Source organism: Myotis daubentonii, chromosome 1 (assembly GCF_963259705.1).
Source record: "Myotis daubentonii chromosome 1, mMyoDau2.1, whole genome shotgun sequence".
NCBI classification, from domain to species: Eukaryota; Metazoa; Chordata; class Mammalia; order Chiroptera; family Vespertilionidae; genus Myotis; species Myotis daubentonii.
This window is the reverse complement of record NC_081840.1, coordinates 198,772,027-198,793,209: the sequence shown is the minus strand read 5'-3', so window position 1 is coordinate 198,793,209 and position 21,183 is coordinate 198,772,027. Positions and strand designations below refer to the sequence as shown.

The following is a 21,183-nucleotide window of genomic DNA, read 5'->3' as shown; positions in this document are numbered from 1 at the left end:
TGAATAGTCACTGCATTTAATATTTGTTACAAAATAAATGATTTGATTTTTACATTTTTTAAAGACTAGTTTATTTTTATTTATTTAATTTATTTTTTAAATCCTCACCTGAGGATATTTTTCTATTGAATTTTAGAGAGTGGTAGAAGGAAAGACAGAGAAACATTCATGTGAGAGAAATACATTGATTGGTTGCCTCCTGCATGAGCCCTGACCAGGGACCAGGCCGGGGAAGAGCCTGCAACCAAGGTGTACATGCCCTTGACTGGAATCAAACCTGGGACTCTTTGGTCCGCAGGCTGACGTTCTATCCACTGAACCAAACCAGCTAGGTGATGGTGAGGAGTGAGATTCCGCTTGCACTTGTATCTACTTGTTCTTTTTATATATCTCTTTCCCCATCCCTCACATGAACAAGTGTCTATTCCTTATAAACAATGTCTGCTCTTGTAGATTCTCCATCCTTTAGGGCTTGACTGTGTGATTTCTGTATCTACACTACTAGCACTGATCTCTTATCCATGCTCCATCTTTTAATCTTCATTCATTTGCTGAGTATTTTCACTTGAATGACTTACTGTCATCTCACCTTTAACATATTCAAAATAGAACTAATAATCTTTAACCGGAAATTGAAATGCTTAATACAGCCCATATTTTAGTCATTGATATCTCCCCTCTTATTCAAATTAGAGCTTTTTATTTATTTATTTATTTTTATCTTTGACTGGATTTTTTTTTTTTAGTTTTTGTCCTGACATTTTTTTCAAGAAATGTTCCCAAGAGTTTGGATGAAATTTACCTACAAAGGACATTTGTAAATTAGTGCTCTCTTATGGTTCTTTGTTTTTATTTTTTTAAAATGTGTTTATAGTGATTTTTATAGATAGAAGAAGGGAGAGGGTTAGAAACAACGATGAGAGTAGTTCTTTATTCCATTATAATTCTTTTATTAATCTTTATTGTTGAAAGTATTACATAGATCTTCCTTTTTCCCCCATTAACTTCTCCCAACCCTCTCCCATCCTCCCCTTATGTTGTGCTTTAATTATTTTACTCATAAGTATAAGTCTTGTTCACACAAACTTAACAAGTTCTCAAAGACAGTTTTCATAGTCTCACCCCTTTTTTGGATACTTCATAGTATCTTTTGTAGTGATGGGCATATAATGGTTGGTATTAATAATTGTTTGTTGAATTTAATTATAATGAAAATGGCTAAATATACTAGAAAACATCACTCACTGTGTTGTAACTAATTATGGACTCAAATATTTTCCTAGTTCCTATTTTGATGAGAAAGGCTTGGTCAGACAACAGCTGGATTCTTTTGATGAGTTTATTCAGATGTCTGTTCAAAGAATTGTGGAAGATGCTCCACCTATAGACCTACAAGCTGAAGCTCAGCATGCTAGTGGAGAAGTTGAAGAACCGGTAAGATAGTTATTCTAATAAAGTAACATAAGTAAAGGAGGACTATTGATTTGAAATTTCAGTTCTCTCACCTGCCTTGAAGGCTAATAAAAAGTTAGTTGGTGTTTTTTAGCAGAGTACTTATAGCATCTTCAGTCAGTTCCTGATTTATTCTTATAAGTGGAGAGATGCAGTTTTGCAAGTATAGTTGACCTTTGAACACGGATTTGAACTGCATGGGTTGATGAAATACATGGGTTTCTTTCATTCTTCTACACAAACAATGTAAACTTACAGTATTGATAAGTACAGTGCAGTACTCTAAGTGTATTTTCTCTTCCTTAACATTTTCTTTTTCCTAGCTTACTTTATTGTAAGAATACTGTGTTATCGGTAATGCTTCCAGTCAACAGTAGGCTATTAGTAGTTAACTTTCGGGGAGTCAAAAGTTATAAGCGTATTTTTAACTGCATGGAGTGGGGCGTGGGTGTTCAAGGGTCAACTAGAATCCCCAAACCCCAATCTTTATCAAATAGTAGGTATTTGATAGTTGGGAATAGGGAATTCAGAAATAAGATGAAGCCAGAAATAGTCATATTTCTTCACAAAAACCGACTTTTTTCTTTCACAATATAAGGAATTATTAAAGAAAAATGTATTTGAAGGACTTTTTCTTTTGATTACTTATTGAATGAAATACATTATAGTACAGTGATGGCGAACCTATGACACGCGTGTCAGAGGTGACACGTGAACTCATTTTTTTGGTCGATTTTTCTTTGTTAAATGGCATTTAAATATATAAAATAAACGTAAAAAATATAAATCATTGTTTTACTATGGTTGCAAATATCAAAAAATTTTTATATGTGACACGGCGCCAGAGTTAAGTTAGGGCTTTTCAAAATGCTGACACGCCGAGCTCAAAAGGTTCGCCATCACTGTTATAATAGTATAAGAGATAATAAAGGAAAATCACTTAAACATATTAGCTATTTTAGTTTTTCTAAGTTCCTTAGTCTTTGTTGACACATGCATATTTTTAGCATTGTTAAAATCATAGCAAGGGTATGATTTTAGTACTCTGGTTTTACATGAATGATTGTAAGGAAGTATATAATCTAAAATAATGACTATCTGTAGTTTTCCAGTGGTAGAGAGACAGTGTTAAAGGCCTCGAAATACAGGTAAATCTGAGAAACAAAGTGAGACAGGGAGAGCCTCAGATACAGAGGTACACTGAGGGAGGGAGGGGTTATTATTTTTAGTCTTTCTGTAGTTAGTCCCTAGTGGCTGATACATTATTCTCATTCTAGTTGGAGATGCTGTAAAGACTTGCTGTTAAGAACAAAAATAATAGTCTCGTCTGGCAGTGTGCTGGACCAATAAGCATAAAATGCTTTTTTTTATACTTATGACATTTTTCTTTATTTTTTAAATATATTTTATTGATTTCAGAGAGGAAAGGAGAAGGAGAGAGAGATAGAAACATCAATGATGAGAGAGAATCATCGATCAGCTGCCTTCTACATGCTCCACACCAGGGATTGAACCCATAACCCGGGCGTGTGCCTTGACTGGAAATCGAACTTCAACCTCCTGGTTCATAGGTGGACGCTCAACCCCTGAACCACGCTGGCCAGGCCATTTTTTCTTTATTGTCTTTGCAAAACAAGAGAGAGAACAATGTAACATAGCATATTCAAAGTGCTAATACCATAAGTACTTTTGGAGAAAAAGATCTCTGAGGCTGGGGTATCAGAACTTGGTGGAAAAGATGGAGAGACTTAAGCTGACCATGAAGGGCAGGGTAGAATTTATCTTAGTAGAGAAAAGATAACTTAGGCATTTCAGCAAGAAAATGCTTGATGCATTTGGCTTGGGTATGGCATGGGGACCACCACAGTCAGTGTATGGTTTTTCTTGTTTGATCTGTTTTTTGATTATGGAAAATAAGATGGAATCAGATGGTCCCAGGCTTTGGATGTCTTTGGGTGTCATGGGGAATTGTTGAAATATTGTCAAGTAAAGTGAATATAGCATTATTTTAGAAAGATTACTTTGCAAATGGTAAGAAGAAGTTGGAGGCAGGTAAAAATCTTGGAATATCCTAGGTTTAAAATAATAATGTCCTATGTTAGGGTAATGGTGGAAATAAGGAGTAGATGGATGGCTTCCCTTTGGTTCATTATCATCACTGTTTCTCTTTGCCCTTTACCTACTCCATTTTAGGAAACTTGAATGTCAATAATTTACCTTAAGTAGTTTCTTTAGTCCCATCTTCTCCTCTGAGATTTGATTGAGAGAGAAATTTATTATCCATTTATCTCTGGAAGTTCTTATGGATCTTGTTTTATTGGGGAGCAAGTATATATTTAATTGAAAAGCTTTTTTTTTTTTCTGCTGTGGAATGAGCTACAGTCAACTAGAGTTAGTTCTGGTCGTTTACATAGAATAATAAGAATTTTTTGGAACTTTAAGAATTAAATTAGGTGCATTCTTTTTTTCTGGTGTTCGGTTGATTAGAGGACAGCTCTAACTGTATGAATTTACCTTTTCTTTGTTTTCTGGTAACTTTGTACTTCTGACCCTAAGGACAGGGCACATGAGACTATATTTATCTTGAATACAAATACTTTTTCGTTGTTTGATATAAACTTAGAGCACATGATATGTCCATAGTCTTTATTTACTTATGATATATTAAGTATTGTTTTGTTTTCTGCCTTAAGAAAGCGATTAATGTAACATCTTTGGAATATGGATGTTGACTTTAGAGAGTCCCTGTATTAGTACTAATTATTAGTACAGTGGGTTAATTTTGCCAGTTTCTGGAGCCTTTTCTACTCAAAATGTTAATGTCGATTAAAAAAGAATCATTAAAACTTTTATGGAAAAAGATTATTTATCCTCTATGCGGTTTCTTTGAATTTATTTCAGCCAAGATATTTGCTGAAGTTTGAACAAATTTATCTCTCCAAGCCTACTCACTGGGAAAGAGATGGTGCTCCTTCACCACTGATGCCAAATGAGGCCAGATTACGGAATCTCACGTAAGATTTTTTCCAGCAACTGGTAGCGAAATACAATTCAGAAAATGTAATTTTAACTAGTTGAGAGTTTTAGCAAATACCCACTATTACTAAATTGTGTTCTTCTTTTGTTTTTGAAGGTATTCTGCTCCACTTTATGTTGATATAACAAAAACAGTCATTAAAGGAGGTGAAGAACAACTGCAGACTCAGCATCAGAAAACTTTTATAGGAAAAATTCCAATTATGTTGCGTTCAAGTTATTGCCTATTGAATGGCTTAACAGATCGTGATCTTTGTGAGTTAAATGAATGCCCCTTGGATCCTGGTGGCTATTTCATTATTAATGGATCAGAAAAGGTATTGTGGCATTACTTTTTAAAAAATTGATTTTAGAGAGAGAGAGGCAGTGAGGGAGGGAGGGAAGGAGAGAGAAAGAAACACTGATTTGTTCCAACAAATTCATTGGTTGATTCTTGTATGTCCCCTGACTGAGCAGGATTGAATCCGCAACCTTGGCGTATTGGAATGATGCTCCAACCAATTGAGCTATCCAGCCAGGGCTAGTCGCATTATTTAAAAAAAATTTACAAAACGATGATTAAAATTTGAAAGTTGGAATTAAAAAGTCAACTTTTACACAGAATAATCTGGAAGTGGTAGTTGAAATATTTAGAGTGGGTGACAGTTACACCAAACATTAAACCAAATATTATGTAAACCAAACATTTATTTTATTTAAAATATATATATATATATTTATTGATTTCAGAGAGAGAGGGAGAGACAGAAACATCAATGGTGAGAGAGAATCATTGATTGGCTCTCTCCTGCACACTCCCTATTTGGGATTGAGCCCACAAACTGGGCATGTACCCTAACCGGGAATCGAACCCTGACCTCCTAGTTCGTGGGTTGACGCTCAACCACTGAGATACACTGACTGGGCGAAGCAAAATTTTGTTTAGCTGTATTATATAACATGTCCTATATGGTCTGTTGTTTGGGCTTACAGGTTTCTATGAAGCATTTATACAAAATGGAATTTGTAAAGTGTAAGAATTGATGTTTCAGTGAGCCTATATAACCAAATTAAATTAAGACACTGATTTCACTCTTCTTTCTTTTTCAAGGACCTTGTGGGTTTTATGGCTGTAACTTTTTTTATTGTCTATATAGGTTCTAATTGCACAAGAAAAAATGGCAACGAACACAGTCTATGTTTTTGCCAAAAAGGATTCTAAATATGCCTACACAGGAGAGTGTAGATCATGTCTGGAGAATTCTTCCCGACCCACCAGTACTATTTGGGTTAGCATGCTGGCAAGAGGAGGACAGGTATGGACTGGGTTATGATGTTTGAGTTAATTCCTTTTTGTAGTTTATCAGACTGCATTCTTAGTCAGAAAGTTTTTCTTGAACATATTATCAGTGTTATATGATAAGCATTGTTTTATTTACTTACTAGAGGCCCGTTGCATGAATATTCGTGCAATAGGCCTCCCTTCCCCTGGCTGCCGGCACCCGGGACCCAGGGCTTTGGTCTGGCCGCAGCAGCGAGACTTGGCTTCTCTGCTCCGGCTGCAGCGGAGAAGCCAAGCCTCTTCAGTCTTTAGTCATCTTCAGTCTCACTCCGAGCCTGCATATGCAAATTAACCACCACCTTTGTTTGGTTAATTTGCATACTCATCCTGATTGGCTAGTGGGCATAGCAGACTGACACCAACTTCCATGTTTCTCTTTTGTTAGTGTAGACTAGAGGCCCGGTGCATAAAAATTTGTGCACTCGGGGAGGGGGGGTTGGTCCCTCAGCCCGGCCTGTGCCCTTTCACAGTCTGGGACCCCTCGGGGGATGACCACCTGATGGCTTAGGCGTGCTCCCTGGGGGATTGGGGCTAAGATGGCAATCAGACATCCCTCTGGCAGCTCAACAGCCCTCGGGGGATGTCCACTTGCCAGCGGATAGCAGACCTAAGCTGCAGTTGGACATCCTTAGCACTGATGAGGAGGCAGGAGCGGCTCCCACCACCACCACTGTACTGGCAGCCATTAGGCTGGCTTGTGGCTGAGCAGAGATCCCCCATGTGGGAGCACACTGACCACCAGAGGGCAGCTCCTGCATTGACCGTCTGCCCCCTGGTGGTCAGTGTGTGTCATAGTGACCAGTCATTCCCAGTCTTTCTGCTGTTAGGGTCAGTTTGCATATTACCCTTTTACTATATAGGATAGAGGTCTGGTGCACGGGTGGGGGCCGGCTGGTTTGCCCTGAAGGGTGTCCCGGATCAGGGTGGGGGTCCTGTTTGGGTGCCTGGCCAGCCTGGATGAGGGGCTGATGGCTGTTTTCAGGCTGGTAACACCCCCTTTAGGGTGGGGGTCCCCACTGGGGCACCTGGCCAGTCTGGGTGAGGGGCTGAGGGCCATTTTCAGGCTGGCCGACGAATGAAGCTCCCAGCCTCTCTTTTTTTCTTTTTATTCTGAGATTTATTTACCTTCTATAATTGAAACTTTGTTGCTGTCACTGGAGCTTAGAGCTGGCTCCTGCTCTCTGCAGCTCTGAGGCCACGGCCTGCTGAAAGCAGGTATCTGGGGTTTGTTTACCTTCCATAATTGAAACTTTGTTGCTTTTGGAGCTTAGAGCCGGGCCGCGGCAGGCGGGTAACCTTGGCTTCCTCTATCACTGGAGTTAGCAAACCTCATGCTCGCTTCAGCTGTGTGGCTGCTGGCCGCCATCTTTCTTGGCAGTTAATTTGCATATCTCGCTGATTAGTCAATGGGAAGCGTAGCGAAGGTACGGTTAATTACCCTTTTTGTCTTTTATTAGTTAGAATAGGATTGCTCTGTAAGATTACTCTAATAGCAACATATATCATTTCATAGTTTCTATAAGTCCAGAGTTGGTGTGGCTTAGCTGGGTCCTCTTTGTGTTTTCCTGGACTGCAGTCATCTTAAGGTTCAGTCACGTGGTTGGTGACAGCATTCAGTTCACCATGGGCTTTTGAACTGAGAGTCTCAGTCCTTGCTGGCTTTTGGTTGGAAGCCTGTCTCAGTTTCTTGCCACATGAGTTCTCTATGCAGCAGCTGACAGCATGGCAGCTTGTTTCATCAGAGAGAGTAATTGAGAAGAGCCATAGAGTGTACAAACAAGGGGAAAATGACAGTCTTTTATAAAATAATCTTGGAACCAATATCCTCGTTGTGTTGGATGCAAGTCAGTACCCTCAGCCTTGTACTCAATGGGAGGGAATTGCACAGGCAATAATAGTAGTGGGCAGGGATCGTCAGGCACTATCTTAGAAGCTGCCTATCATAGGCATGTTACTTAAAATAATGTAATCTAATAATAGCATTTCTTGAATATTTGCTGTGTCAATTATGTTTTCCAGATTGCTTGACTTAATCTTTATGACTCTCTTGGAAAGTAGTTGTAATTACCTCTATTTAATTTCATGTACATTTAAAAAATATATGTTTTTATTGATTTCAGAGAGGAAGGGAGAGGGAGAGAGAGAGAGAGAGAGAGAGAGAGAGAGAAAGAGAACGAGAGAGAGAGAGAGAGAGAGAACATCAATGATGAGAGAGAATCATTGATCGGGTGCCTCCTGCACGCCCCCTATTGGGGATGAGCCTGCAAACTGGGCATGTGCCCTTTACTGAAATCGAACCTGGGACCATTCACTAAGCCAAACTTTCTGGGGCTCATGTGCATTTAAAAATTTTTTTAAATTTTTTTTATTGTCTAAAGTTTTCCATATGTCTCCTTTTCCCCCAATTGACCCCAGCCATTCCCACCTTGGGTAAGCCCCCACAGCCCCAGTGTCTGTGTCCATTGGTTATGCTAATATGCAGTGTGCATTTTTCATTAAATTTTTTTGAATAAGTCATACATGCATGTTCAAATAGTTCAAGAAGCACAAGAAAGGATATACTAAAAAAAGTAGTCTTTGACCCCCCAGATCTCTTCCTCAGAGGTAGCTGCTTTTGATAATTTTTTATGAATCAGTTCAGAAACAGTCTTAATGCAAAAAATACAAGTGGGAGCATACCACATACACTTTGCTGTTATCCTTTGAAAAAAACATGTTTAGATCAGTGCTTGATCATTCTTTTTGAGCTGTGATATTCCATATGCAGGTGTAGCATAATTTTTAAACTTATGGTAGATATTTAGGTGTCCAGCCCTGTGCTCTTACAAATAGTTTTGCAGAGTCTAATTTCACTTTTTGTAAGTCTTACAAAGATTAAAAACTTGAAGATTAGAGAGTTTTAACTGCCTGAAGTTAAATAGAATGTGTTAATTGAAAAGGTTTTTATTAAATGGTGGTGGAATGGGGCCCCCAGAAAAGATCCGCAGGTGGTTGTGATGTGCATTTATTTTTGAGAAGCACTGGCCTTGGTTATGGAGGGCAAAGATGAATGCAACATATTAGGGAGGTTATCATGTTAGCTATGGGCACAATGAATTAATTAGAGGCAGAGAAAGGAAAATCACCTGGATTTAGTGACAGGTTTGCTATAGTATGAGGATGGATTACTTAAGATTCTGTGATTTCTATCCTGAGGTTCTGAATAGAATAACTTTCAAGAATTGATTTTTAGAGAGACCCTATTGAGTTCATTTTTAGACAAAATATTTTTGGGGGTTGAGGTGCATGATGTAGGCATTATTTCTTAATGTTTTGCTTGTTTTGAAAAAAAATCTATGATGAAACAAATAATGGGTTAAATGGAAATAATTGATACAAATAGTCAAATGGTAGTTGTAGATATGAGCGTTGAGGGTACAGGAAAAAGATCAAGATGAAGATTTGGGTATTATTTGTTACTGGACACCCATGAGATGGGATAAGGTTTCTAAGGAAGGAGGCCTGAAGTAGGAGGAAGACAACAGAAACTGTTATTAGTGGGATAACATAGGGTTTTAAGGCCAAGGGAGGGCTGAATTTGATACTGAGGGAAAGAAATATGATTAAAATTGAGAAGCCACATGGTTGTATGCCAGTGTAGGCTAGTAACTTTTATTTCATTACTGTATGTGTGTGCAATTAAAGTGAGAAAGAAATGGGAAAATATAAAGCTTGTGAAAGAGGCTGTTTATTAATTCAAACAAGAAAATACCACACAGACCAGCTCTGAGCTAATACTTATTTTTCATTCTGTGCTTAGCTTTTTCAAAATTTGCCTGTCCATCTTCTCTCTCTCTCCCTCTCTTTTTTTTCATATTCTCTCTTTTTGAGCCCTTCTCTGTTTCTTCCAGATACGTTTTGTTTTTATTTGTTTTCTTGGTGGATGGAGAGGGTGAGGGGTCAATGTTCATGTTCTTTTGCAGCCAAAAGTCATTTCCAGATACAGTATTGGGTAATTCTGAGGAAATCTTGGCAGGCAGATAGCAGAGAATGGAAGTTTTTTCAGGTCTAAATGACCAACCTGTCCATAAAATTAGTGAATCTGTTCCAGTGTCTTTGAAAAGAAGCCATTCCTCAGAGAATAAGAAGCATGCTTCTTTTGAAATACATACAGTGATGAGCATATATGTAAAATGGTTCTCACAGATACTTTTCTATGGCTGTGATCTCTGTATACTCATTTTCTAATGTTATTTTTTCTAGGGTGCAAAAAAGAGTGCTATTGGTCAGCGCATTGTGGCAACTCTACCATATATCAAGCAAGAAGTTCCCATTATTATTGTGTTCAGAGCATTAGGTTTTGTGTCTGACAGAGATATTTTAGAGCATATTATTTATGATTTTGAAGATCCAGAGATGATGGAAATGGTAATGTATAAGCAAAATATATTCATAGTGTTTTATAAGAGGTTTAAAGTTACTGACTGTTGCTAATCTTTTTTTTTTTTTTTTTTCAATCCTCACCCAAGAGAGAGGACAGAGAGTGAGAAACACCCTTGTGACAGTGAAACGTTGATTGGTTGCCTCCTGCACGCATCCGGACCAGGGATGGAACCCGAGACCTTTGGATGTACAGGATGACTCTCCAGCCAACTGAGCCACATTGGCCAGGGCTGTTGCTAATCTTAAAACAAGCAGAAAGCCACTCTGAAGAGCAGTTTACTTGTCACAGATCTCATGCTATTTGCTGTTAAATTTTAACTTTTTATTTTGAAGTAATTTCAAACTTACAGAAAGCTGCAAAGAACTCCTATATACTCTTAACCCAGATTCACCAGTTGTTACCTTTGGCACATTTGCTTTAGCATTCTCTCTCTTTTTTTAAAAGATTTTTTACAGAGAAGAAGGGAGAGGGATAGAGAGTTAGAAACCTCGATCAGCCGCCTCCTGCACACCTCCCACTGGGGATGTGCCCGCAACCAAGGTACATGACCTTGACCGGAATCGAACCTGGGACCCTTGAGTCCGCAGGCTGACGCTCTATCCACTGAGCCAAACTGGTTAGGGCTAGCATTCTCTTTATATACAGATTATTTTTTCCCAGAACATACGATAGTTATTTGATGGATCATGCTCTTTTACTCCTAAATGCTTCAGTGTATATGTTCTAAGAACCAAGACATTCACTTACATGATCAAAGTGCGATGATTAAATCAGGAATTTAACATAGGCACAGTTCTAGTAACCCACAGACCTTCTTCAGGTGTTTGCCAGTTGTTCTGATAATGTTCTTAGTGGCATTTTATTTTCTGGTTCAGAATTCAGTACAGGATCATGTACTCCATGTTGTTTTGTCTTTTCTCCTCATCTTTTTCTCAGTGTTTCATAACATTGAAATTTTTGGAGATGTTAGGCCATTTATTTTGTAGAATTTCCCTCAGTTTTTCTCTCTTTTTTTTTTGATATTTCCTCACAATTTGATTCAATTTATGCAATTTTTTTGGCAGGAAAAATACAGAAATAACATTGTGCGCTTCCCAGGATATTGCATCAGGAGTCACATGTTGTCATTTTGTCCTATTATTTGTAATGTTAACTCTGTAGTGTGGTGTCTGTTAGGTTCCTCTAACTGTAAAGTTACAATTTTTGTGGGAAGGTTCTTTGAATCTAGGTAAAGATTAATTTCCTTATCAGTCTTTTCCATTAATAATCTTTGTCTCAATAAATAGTAGTTGATGGTCTTAAATTTGTCTGAATTGTTCGGAGACTTTAAGACTACAGAGAAATAAGGTAAAATACAGACTAAGCATTGGTCACTAAGATAGAAAGTGGAGTAGGATTACATTGTAATTATTACATTGCATTTATTTATTGATAAGTTACGTGAGAAAAATGAGTTCTGGTTAGATTTGACTTTAAGCTTTTACCAGTAGTATGCTTTAAATTTTATTTGATTATTTTATTTGTTTATTATGTTAATCTTTATTTGAGAATATTTTTTCTTTGATTTTTTTTTAAGAGAGTGAAAGGAAGGGAAGGGAAGGCGGAGGGTGGGAGAAAGAGACATCAATTACATTGCACCCCAAGTGGGTCCCAAGATAGAACCTGCAACCCACACTCTAACCACTGAGAAACACTGGCCAGAGCTGCTTTTTAAAAAAATTTAAATACTTAATTTATAAGTATTTAAGTGTTTAAAAGAAAAGATAATACATGTTATCTTTTATCCAAAAGGCATCCCAAATGATTCAAATTGGATTCAGACAGTATTCAAACTGGAATTTTCTTAGTAAAGTGAAAGTCCTAATTTGCTTTATGTATATTCTTTTTGAAAAAACAGTTTGTTCCTATAGCTCCTATGACGCTTAAGTCAAATTTTACAAGTCTGTGAGTCAAGCATTCACTGTGCAAAAGTGTTTAATAATTTTTTCTTCTGAAAATCCATTGTTACCGTTAATATATTTTCCCAAATCCATATTAATCTTAAGAAAACAGTTTCAGCCATGGCCGGTTTGGCTCAGTGGATGGAGCATAGGCCTGCAGACTGAAAGGTCCCGGGTTCGATTCTGGTCAAGGGAATGTACCTTGGTTGAAGGCACATCCCCAGTGGGAAGTGTGCAGGAGGCGGCTGATCGATGTTTCTCTCTCATCGATGTTTCTAGCTCTCTATCTCTCTCCCTTCCTCTCTGTAAAAAATCAATAAAATATATTTAAAAAAAAGAAAAAAAAAAGAAAACAGTTTCATAAGAACGACAATTTCCTTTAAAAAGATCATTTTCGTTTACCATACTGTGGTCTCACTTTGACTGGTTTACCTGACCTTTTTCTGATCTCTGATTTTGCAATTGGAATTTGGATGCTTAAACTTATGAATCAGTGATAATTAGACATAGGAAGTCAAAGGTAGGAAAGTCACGTCAGTATATGTGATAGGGTTTAAAATGTATTTACAGCGGTCAAAGTTATGAAATGTTACACTTCATTTTTCATGCTTATTGTTGTGTAAAATTGGAACTTAAGAATGTTAGAACTAGAGTGAAATTTAGATGTTATTTTATCTAGTCTCTTTGTAGATGAGGAAACTAATTACTTGGCTGCTCAGATACCAGAGGTATGGAATGTAGGTCTCCCTAAGAATGTGTCTTTAAAATATTATCTTTTACAAAAAACTGAGTAGTTTTATTTGTAGGATAAAAACCTCTTAAACCAATTTTTCTGTTTTGTTTTTTAAACATATTTTTATTGATTTCAGAGAGAAAGGGAGAGGTATAGAGAGATAGAAACATTGATGAAAGAGAAACATCATCAATTGACTCTGCCTGCATGCCCCCTACTGGGGACTGAGCCCCCAACCCAGGCATGTGCCCTGACCGGGAATCAAATTGGTTTCCTCTTGGTTTATGGGTCTGTACTCAACCATTGAAACATACTGGCTGGGCCCTTATAAAGCAAGGTTTAAAACCAATCCGGCCCATTTATTTTTAGGTTAGTAAATTTTGATTTGACTATTAAACTTCTCTAAATTGATTTTAGATATTTGGAAGGAGCTTGTTTTGCCATTACTTATTAAAATATAAAAAATAAACACTATTTTTATAATGGAATTATTTGTATTTTTCTGGAAAGTGCTGATTAATGGATTTTGTTAGAGATCTAGATATCTAAAGTGTCTTCAAGGTCTTAGATTTTTTTTATTCCTTGATTTTCTAAAAATATTTGCATAATCAATTAGGTTCATCGGGATAATTAACATCTTATAAATTGACAGATAACTTATTTTTAAGGTGAAAGTATGAATCTTAAAGTAACTTATTTAAATTATCTGATAGGTTAAACCTTCTCTCGATGAAGCTTTTGTCATCCAAGAACAGAATGTTGCACTAAATTTCATTGGCTCAAGAGGGGCAAAGCCTGGTGTCACTAAAGAGAAAAGAATTAAATATGCGAAAGAAGTCTTACAGAAAGAAATGCTCCCTCACGTTGGTGTCAGTGATTTTTGTGAGACCAAAAAAGCTTATTTCTTGGGGTATGTTAAATTTCATTGTTTTAAGTTCTTTTCAAAATATGTATTTGAGATAAAGCTTTCCTTAAAGCCCAAAATGTCAAACATGATGTTTTTAATATATAATTTTTTAAAAAATCCCCAAACCATGTTTTCGTTTTCTCACCTTTTCTTTTTGTTTTTTGTTAAAGGTATATGGTGCATAGGGTACTTCAGGCAGCTTTGGGTAGAAGAGAATTAGATGACAGAGATCACTATGGAAACAAAAGATTGGATCTTGCTGGACCACTACTTGCATTCTTATTTAGAGGGTAAGGAATTATAAGATGACATTATTAAAAGTAGAGAGATTGGCATTGTACGTGGAAGTGCTAAACTATCATTCATATTGGGTGCATGTGAAGTTAACTATGTTCTCTTTGCCCCTTGCCCAGATTTAGTTTTGCTTCATGTCTAAGAATTTTAAGTTTGTGAGGACAATTTATGATAGTCCTCGCTTATTACATTTTCTCTATTCCTCTGGTAGTTTTGCAAGGCAGTTGAAAAAGCTGAATAGTACAGCTTTAATTTTTGAAGGCTGATATTAGGACTTTTGTTACTCCTGTTTTGTATTTTATAAAAACACAAAGGCTGAAGGGACTCTATCAAAATATTAGCAGTGGTTGTCTCACAGTATTGGGGTCATATGTGATTTCTATTTTATTTTAAATGTTTTTATACTTGCCATAATGAACATACATTTTTATAATTAGAAACAACTTATTTTAAAAATAAGATATGTTGACATTTTAATAAAAATAAGATGTTAGCAATGTTTTATACATGTTCTGTTAGTGTGTTGCAGATTAGTATTTTTCAAATTTTTTGTTATCATCCCGCTAAAGAACCTCTTGACACTTGGCCCCCCAATGGCTCTCCCCATATATGCTTATGTTCTGTATGTATATCTATAATTTATACATTAAAAAGAGTAATAACACCTCTCTCTCTAGACCAGTGGCCGGCAAACTGCGGCTCGTGAGCCACATGCGGCTCTTTGGCCCCTTGAGCGTGGCTCTTCCACAAAATACCGACTTCTGCGCATGGGCCATGAAGTTTCAATCGCACTGTACGTGCGCGCCATAGACCAACCACTTTTTGTCCCCTTATGGGCAGTATTGTCCCTGTTGAGAATGTATGCTGTAGACCTTCACATGTTTAAAACAGTACCATTTTATTTGGCAGCATGTTTAAGAATTTGCTTAAAGAAGTACGGATCTATGCACAGAAGTTTATTGATCGAGGAAAGGATTTTAACTTGGAGTTGGCAATTAAAACAAGGATTATATCTGATGGCCTAAAATACTCTTTAGCTACTGGAAACTGGGGTGACCAAAAGAAAGCTCATCAAGCCAGAGCTGGAGTATCTCAGGTAAAGATGTCGACTGTGATTACAGGCCTGATTGCAAAATGTTATGGGACTAGCAGAGTCTTTCATTCGTTGAATATAAATTATTTTGCTTTCCCCCCCACAGTTGGTCAGATGTAAGAACATTGGAAACTTGAATTATGAAAATGAAATTTTTCTTCTTTTTTAAGCCTTTATCATTAAAAGTATTACATATGTCCCCCTTTTTTCCCCACTGACCCCTTCTAGCCCACTCTTATTCCCCCAGAAATTTTTCTTAAATTAGCTTCTACTGTTACTAATAGAGACTTAAAGTTTTGGCATGGATCAAAATAGTTAATTAGAGTAGCCATTTGGAAGGTGAGATAGTCCATGTTAGTGAAATTTTTATGTCTTAAAAGCTTCATATTAGAAGCTGAGGAAAATATAACACTGATTTCTTTTTTAAAAAAAATATATTTTATTGATTTTTTACAGAGAGGAAGGGAGAGAGATAGAGAGTTAGAAACATCGATGAGAGAGAAACATCAATCAGCTGCCTCCTGCACACCCCCCACTGGGGATGTGTCCGCAACCTGGGTACATGCCCTTGACCAGAATCGAATCTGGGACCTTTCAGTCCGCAGGCCGACACTCTATCCACTGAGCCAAACCAGTTTCAGCTAACACTGATTTCTAACACTGATTTCTTTGTTGGCTGGTCGTATGTACAGGGACTGCAATAGCTACTCTTAGATGGAATTATGGGGGAATGTTTCACAAGGCACTTTAATTTTTTCCTATTTATTTTTCATAGAAGTTTGAAAATCTATATGTATATGTCTAGCTTTATGGAACTTTTTCTTTTAGATCTTGGCCTCTGCCTTTTTTTTTTTTTTTTTAACTAGCCTGTATCACCTGGTTAATTTGGCATTCAAACACCAACTTCAAGTGCTTGATTCCTAGAAACCCAGAGGCTCTGAGAAATTCTGGGAAGCTTTCCAATAGCAAAGTTAAATTTCTAGTTCCTTTTAATTTAGTGAGGATTTATTGAGTATACTTGGTGTTTGTGATGCTGGATTCACAAACATGAATGAGATGCTATTCCAGCTCTCAAGGAGCTCACCATCTATCAGAGGAGACAGAGTCATCTGTACACAGCTCACTAGGCTGGGGGCTGCACTAGTGAGTTGAAGTTCAGTTCAGTGGATGGTTATTGGAACTGTTGATGAGCCAGACACTGTGCAACACACGGGAGTTGCACAGATGAGTAAAACATGATTCCTGATCTACAGCAATTTACCATCTGTACTCATAGGTAGATGTAAACAGATAGTTACAACATGGTACAGTAAGTATTATAGTGAAGGATGTGCACAACCACCCTGGGAATGCTGCAGAAAAGCACTTAATGCAGCTGAGAGGGTGAAAAGTCTTTAGCAAGTAACACCCAGCTGAATCTTGGTAATTGGGAAATAGTCCAAGCCTGGGAGGAGTGGAGAACCAGTGGCTCACAGGAAACTGGGAGAAAATTTCTTGATATCCTGAACAAAGGGATGGAGAAAGGAAAGAGTGTATGTAGGAGGAGCTAGAGAAGTCTAGGATTTTCAACTCAAAGTGGGAGAATTAGGAAGATGGGGTTGGAGAGGGGAGCTGGGAATAGCTCATTGAAGGGATTGTTGATATGTTTAATTTTTGATTTTTAGGTAGAGTCCCAGTAATTGGCAGTGTGGAGAAAAGATTTGAGAAGGTTACCCTTGGTGGCAGGAAGATTGTTGCAACAGGCTTAGTGAGAAATAACTAGGGCCTTGACTAGACTATCTTATAGATGGAGACAAATGTGAGAAATGTTTAGGAAGCGCATTTTGTAAGACTTTGTGATTGATTTGCTAAGTGTGGCTTGGTGGTTGGATGTTGACCTATGAACCAGGGCGTCATGGTTCAGTTCCGGGTCAGGATGTGTGCCAGGGTTGCAGGTTGGTCCCCAGTGTAGGGGGTGACTGGTCAGTGATTCTCTCTTATCATTGATGTTTCAGTCTCTCTTCCTCTCTGAAATCAATAAAAAATATATTGAAAAAAGAGAAGTCCATAAAGTACAGAAAAGAGAGCAGTTCTTCCTGGAAGTGGGTCAGGTGGCTTTTGTAGAGGTGGTAACATTTCAGCCAGCAGAGTAGAATGGGGAAGTGCATTTCATTCTGTGGCAATAGCATGGACAAAGGTGTGGATGTGACAGGGTGTTTGGCAATGTTGATGAGTTTAGGAGTTTGGGAGACTGGGAGGGGAAGGTCGTTTGGAACTTTGTTAAGAAGAACTTTAATGTCATGCTCCTCTCTAGAGTAGGTGGGGAGCTGTTTTAAAATTGTGTAAATGGGTGAGAGATGTGAACATGTCTATGTTTTAATCTGTAACTGAGGAGGATTGATCGGAGGGGACATTGCGGGGACTTGTGAGGTGTTGGCAGTAGTATAGGTAAGAGGCAAGGGGCCAGTGTATTTCTGAGACATTGGGAATAGAGGGATTGGGTTTCTGAGAAAATTTGAAAATAACAATTGTCAGGATATGTTTATTGGTGTGTGATACGAGGAAGTCAGAGGCAAAACTATTTTGAGATTTCTGGATTGGAAGATTAAGGGAAGGATGATGCCAGCAACCATGAGGGGAGACTTAGGAAGAGGAAGGAGGTTTGGGTTGTTGTAGGGCTAGGGAAGATGGTGATTTGTTATCGGGCATATTGAGCTTGTATTGCTTACTCTGTATGCCTCTAAAAGTTACCTTATAAGCATTACCTTGCTTAATATCCTGTAAATTTTGAATCTCCTTGTTGGATTTAGAGGTCTCAGGACGGATTAGTGATGTCTGCTATGGTCAAAGGAATGTGAGCTGATAGCATTTAACACTTACTGAGTGCATGATGTATGCCAAGTACTGTTTTAGGTACTGGGATGCAACAGAGAATAAAACAAAAAATCCCCACCCTTGTGGAACTAATGACCTAGTGGTTGGAGACAGACCATAAAGAAATTATTTATGTTTTATGGTGGTATGTTAGAACTGTATATTAAATATTTACCATTCCTGTTTAAGTTACATAAGTTATGGGGTGAACAAGATTATCCAGGGAAAGATGGAGAAAGGAGGGGTGGGGTCAGTTTGCCGCTCAGTGGATTATCTGTAAAAATTTGACTTTTCCTCATTCCAGTATTTGCCAAAAATGTGATAGTTTTACAGAAATGCCCAAACTTTAAAGATTTGCCATTGTGTTGTAGGTGTTAAACCGCCTGACGTTTGCATCTACTCTTTCTCACCTGCGTCGTTTAAATTCTCCAATCGGTAGAGATGGCAAGCTGGCGAAACCAAGACAGTTGCATAATACGTTGTGGGGAATGGTGTGTCCTGCTGAGACTCCAGAGGTAATGGATTAAAATTTGTGTTCAGAACAAAGAGTCTGCCAATAATTATGTAGGATGTAATTACTTTCAGAGTGAGTTTTTATGTAATCATGTAGTGTGGCTTAGAACTAAGATAATTTTGTTCTTCGAAAGTAGGAGTAAATCCTGAAATCAAATTGAAGGAAAAGTGTCTATGGAAAATACTTTTGGTACTTACGCTAAAGCAGTGTGACTCATACTTCGTTTGTCATTTTAAGGGCCATGCTGTAGGACTTGTGAAGAATTTAGCCCTGATGGCTTATATTTCAGTTGGATCTCAACCTTCTCCAATTCTGGAATTTTTAGAAGAATGGAGTATGGAAAATTTAGAAGAAATTTCTCCTGCAGCTATTGCTGAGTGTGTATAGATGTAATTTTTAAAAAAGCTATTATTAATCTTTGGTTATAGCCTAATATAGAGTGACTAAATGCAAAATGCTTTTGGTTTTGTATTTCAGTGCAACCAAGATTTTTGTTAATGGCTGCTGGGTTGGAATACATAAAGATCCTGAACAACTTATGAACACTCTAAGGAAATTGCGGCGTCAGATGGACATCATTGTGTCTGAAGTAAGAGTCTTTAACTAAGAGGCCAGGGTCTGTGGGATTTCTAAACAGGGAATAAGGCTAGACAGAAATTATTTTTGTATTGGCGTCTTTCTTTAACTGGTTTCTCTTGCATTGTAAACTACATTGTCAAAAGTGTAGGTAATGTTTTGATCTTAACTCAATAGGTAGCAGGAATTGCTTGCTCTAAGGCTTTAGGTATATGCTTCTAAAAATTTGACGTGTAAATTTAAGTTATTAAATTATATTTTAGAACTCAAATTATATTTTAAAGTAAAAGGAATTTTGTTTGAGGATCTTTTTGTAAGGCCGACAACAATGCTTTTAAAAGGAATAATCACGTCTGATTCTTTGAATCCAGAAATTCATTCATAAAGAGTGATACACCTCTAATAGATTCTCATATTTAGGTGGGTATTGAAATGCTTTGGGATAAGGATGGATTTAAAAAAATCATTAAAATATAGTATGTGTACTTTATTACTCTCCCAAATAGGACTTTTGCTTTTAGTGTACTGTATTAGGGATATGGCTCAGGCTTTTGATTCTTGCAAATCTACCCTTGGGGTCTGTCTAGTTTCAAAGGGAAACTATAATACACTTAAGGCAATAGCTGACCATCTTTGTACCTAGCAAAGCAGAGAAGAGAGTTTGGTTGCTCCAGACTTTCCTCTAGAAGGCAGACACCTTAGGTTTTGACCCAGGCATTTCACAGCTTGAAGGCAGGAAGAGCATGTTTCATTTGAGGGCAGGCAGGGCTAAGAGAAAGCCTAGGAACCAAAATTGGCTGTATTTTTATGATTGAGAACTTGGTTAATGCCATGTTTTTCTGATGAAAGCCTCCTTTAGCTTTTCTGTATTCTCTGAGGTAAAGTTAAATTCTTCATGCTATTTTAGGCATTTTTACTTTTAATGGGCCCATTCCTTCAACCTGGAGTATTTCTGCTCCCTTTCCCCCAATGGCTCCTCAAAAACAGGATTAAGGGAGGAGTGTTGCTTATTATTTTTTTTCAGGTAAATCTCACTTATTCTGCAAATCATATATTAACACTCATCTCTTTCAGGATACCTTACCTGACCTCCCAGTTTGACATAGATCAAGACAGACATTTTCTGTAAAGGGCCAGATATTAAATATTTCAAGCTTTGTTTATCATACAGTGTCTGTTGTGTATTCAACCCCGCTGTTGTAGTGAAAAACAGCCACAGATAAAATGGGAATGAATAAAACTTTATTTACAAAAACAGATGGCAGGTGAGGGCAGATTTGGCCTGTAGGCTGTTTCCTGACCCCAACATTAAGATGTCTGACTCACAAAAAAAAAAAAAAAAAAAAAAAAAAAAGATGTCTGACTCACTCACTACACTATTAACTCCTCAGAGACAGGAAACATGTCTTACTGTGACGGTTATTTTCCACTCCGAGCATGGGGTCTGACATATAGTAGAGCTTTTTTTTTAGTTTTTATTTCAGAGATTAAAGGAGAGGGAGAGAGAGATAGAAATATCAATGGTGAGAGAGAATCATTGATTGGTTGCCTCCCACACCCTACTGGGGATCGAGCCCGAAACCCAGGCACGTGCCCTTGACTGGAATCAAACCCGGGACCCTTCAGTCTGCAGGCTGACACTCTATCCACTGAGCCAAACTAGCTAGGGTATATAGTAGATCTTGAAAGTTTATTGAACATTATAAATGGACCTGTGTCCTTGGAGTAGGCACTTTAGAAGTTGTCTGGTACTTTTTCTTTTCCTTCATATTTTCTGATAACCAGAAGTTCTCATTTTACCCCTTTGTAACTTGAATCATCTATTGGGCTTGTTGGGCTTTCCTGTCAGTAGCCCTCTGTATACTACTAAAGAACACCTGTTTCCTTTGGAATGTAAGCTACTGCTTGGCCTTTGGGAGGACACGCTCAATTTATGTCCTCCTGGTAAGCTAATAGAGCTATAGTCTAGGAATTCTCTAAGGATTCAAGGCAGTGCATTGAAAGCAAGGTTTTTTTCTGGGACTTGAGAATGCCCAAAACA

The 21,183-nt window shown here is 37.7% G+C and overlaps 1 protein-coding gene across 3 annotated transcripts in view; it reads left to right on the top strand.

Moving 5' to 3' along the window:
• LOC132218661 (DNA-directed RNA polymerase II subunit RPB2-like) overlaps positions 1-21,183 on the top strand; it is a 42,137-nt gene that overhangs the window by 6,134 nt on the left and 14,820 nt on the right. For all 3 annotated transcript variants that reach the window (XM_059670234.1, XM_059670242.1, XM_059670227.1), the window contains exons 3-13: positions 1,284-1,434; positions 4,354-4,466; positions 4,586-4,805; positions 5,625-5,783; positions 10,052-10,216; positions 13,619-13,815; positions 13,983-14,102; positions 15,016-15,202; positions 18,424-18,567; positions 18,804-18,943; positions 19,044-19,155. In XM_059670234.1, coding sequence (XP_059526217.1) covers positions 1,284-1,434; positions 4,354-4,466; positions 4,586-4,805; positions 5,625-5,783; positions 10,052-10,216; positions 13,619-13,815; positions 13,983-14,102; positions 15,016-15,202; positions 18,424-18,567; positions 18,804-18,943; positions 19,044-19,155 — 1,708 coding nt within the window. The remainder of the gene's footprint in view (positions 1-1,283; positions 1,435-4,353; positions 4,467-4,585; positions 4,806-5,624; positions 5,784-10,051; positions 10,217-13,618; positions 13,816-13,982; positions 14,103-15,015; positions 15,203-18,423; positions 18,568-18,803; positions 18,944-19,043; positions 19,156-21,183) is intronic.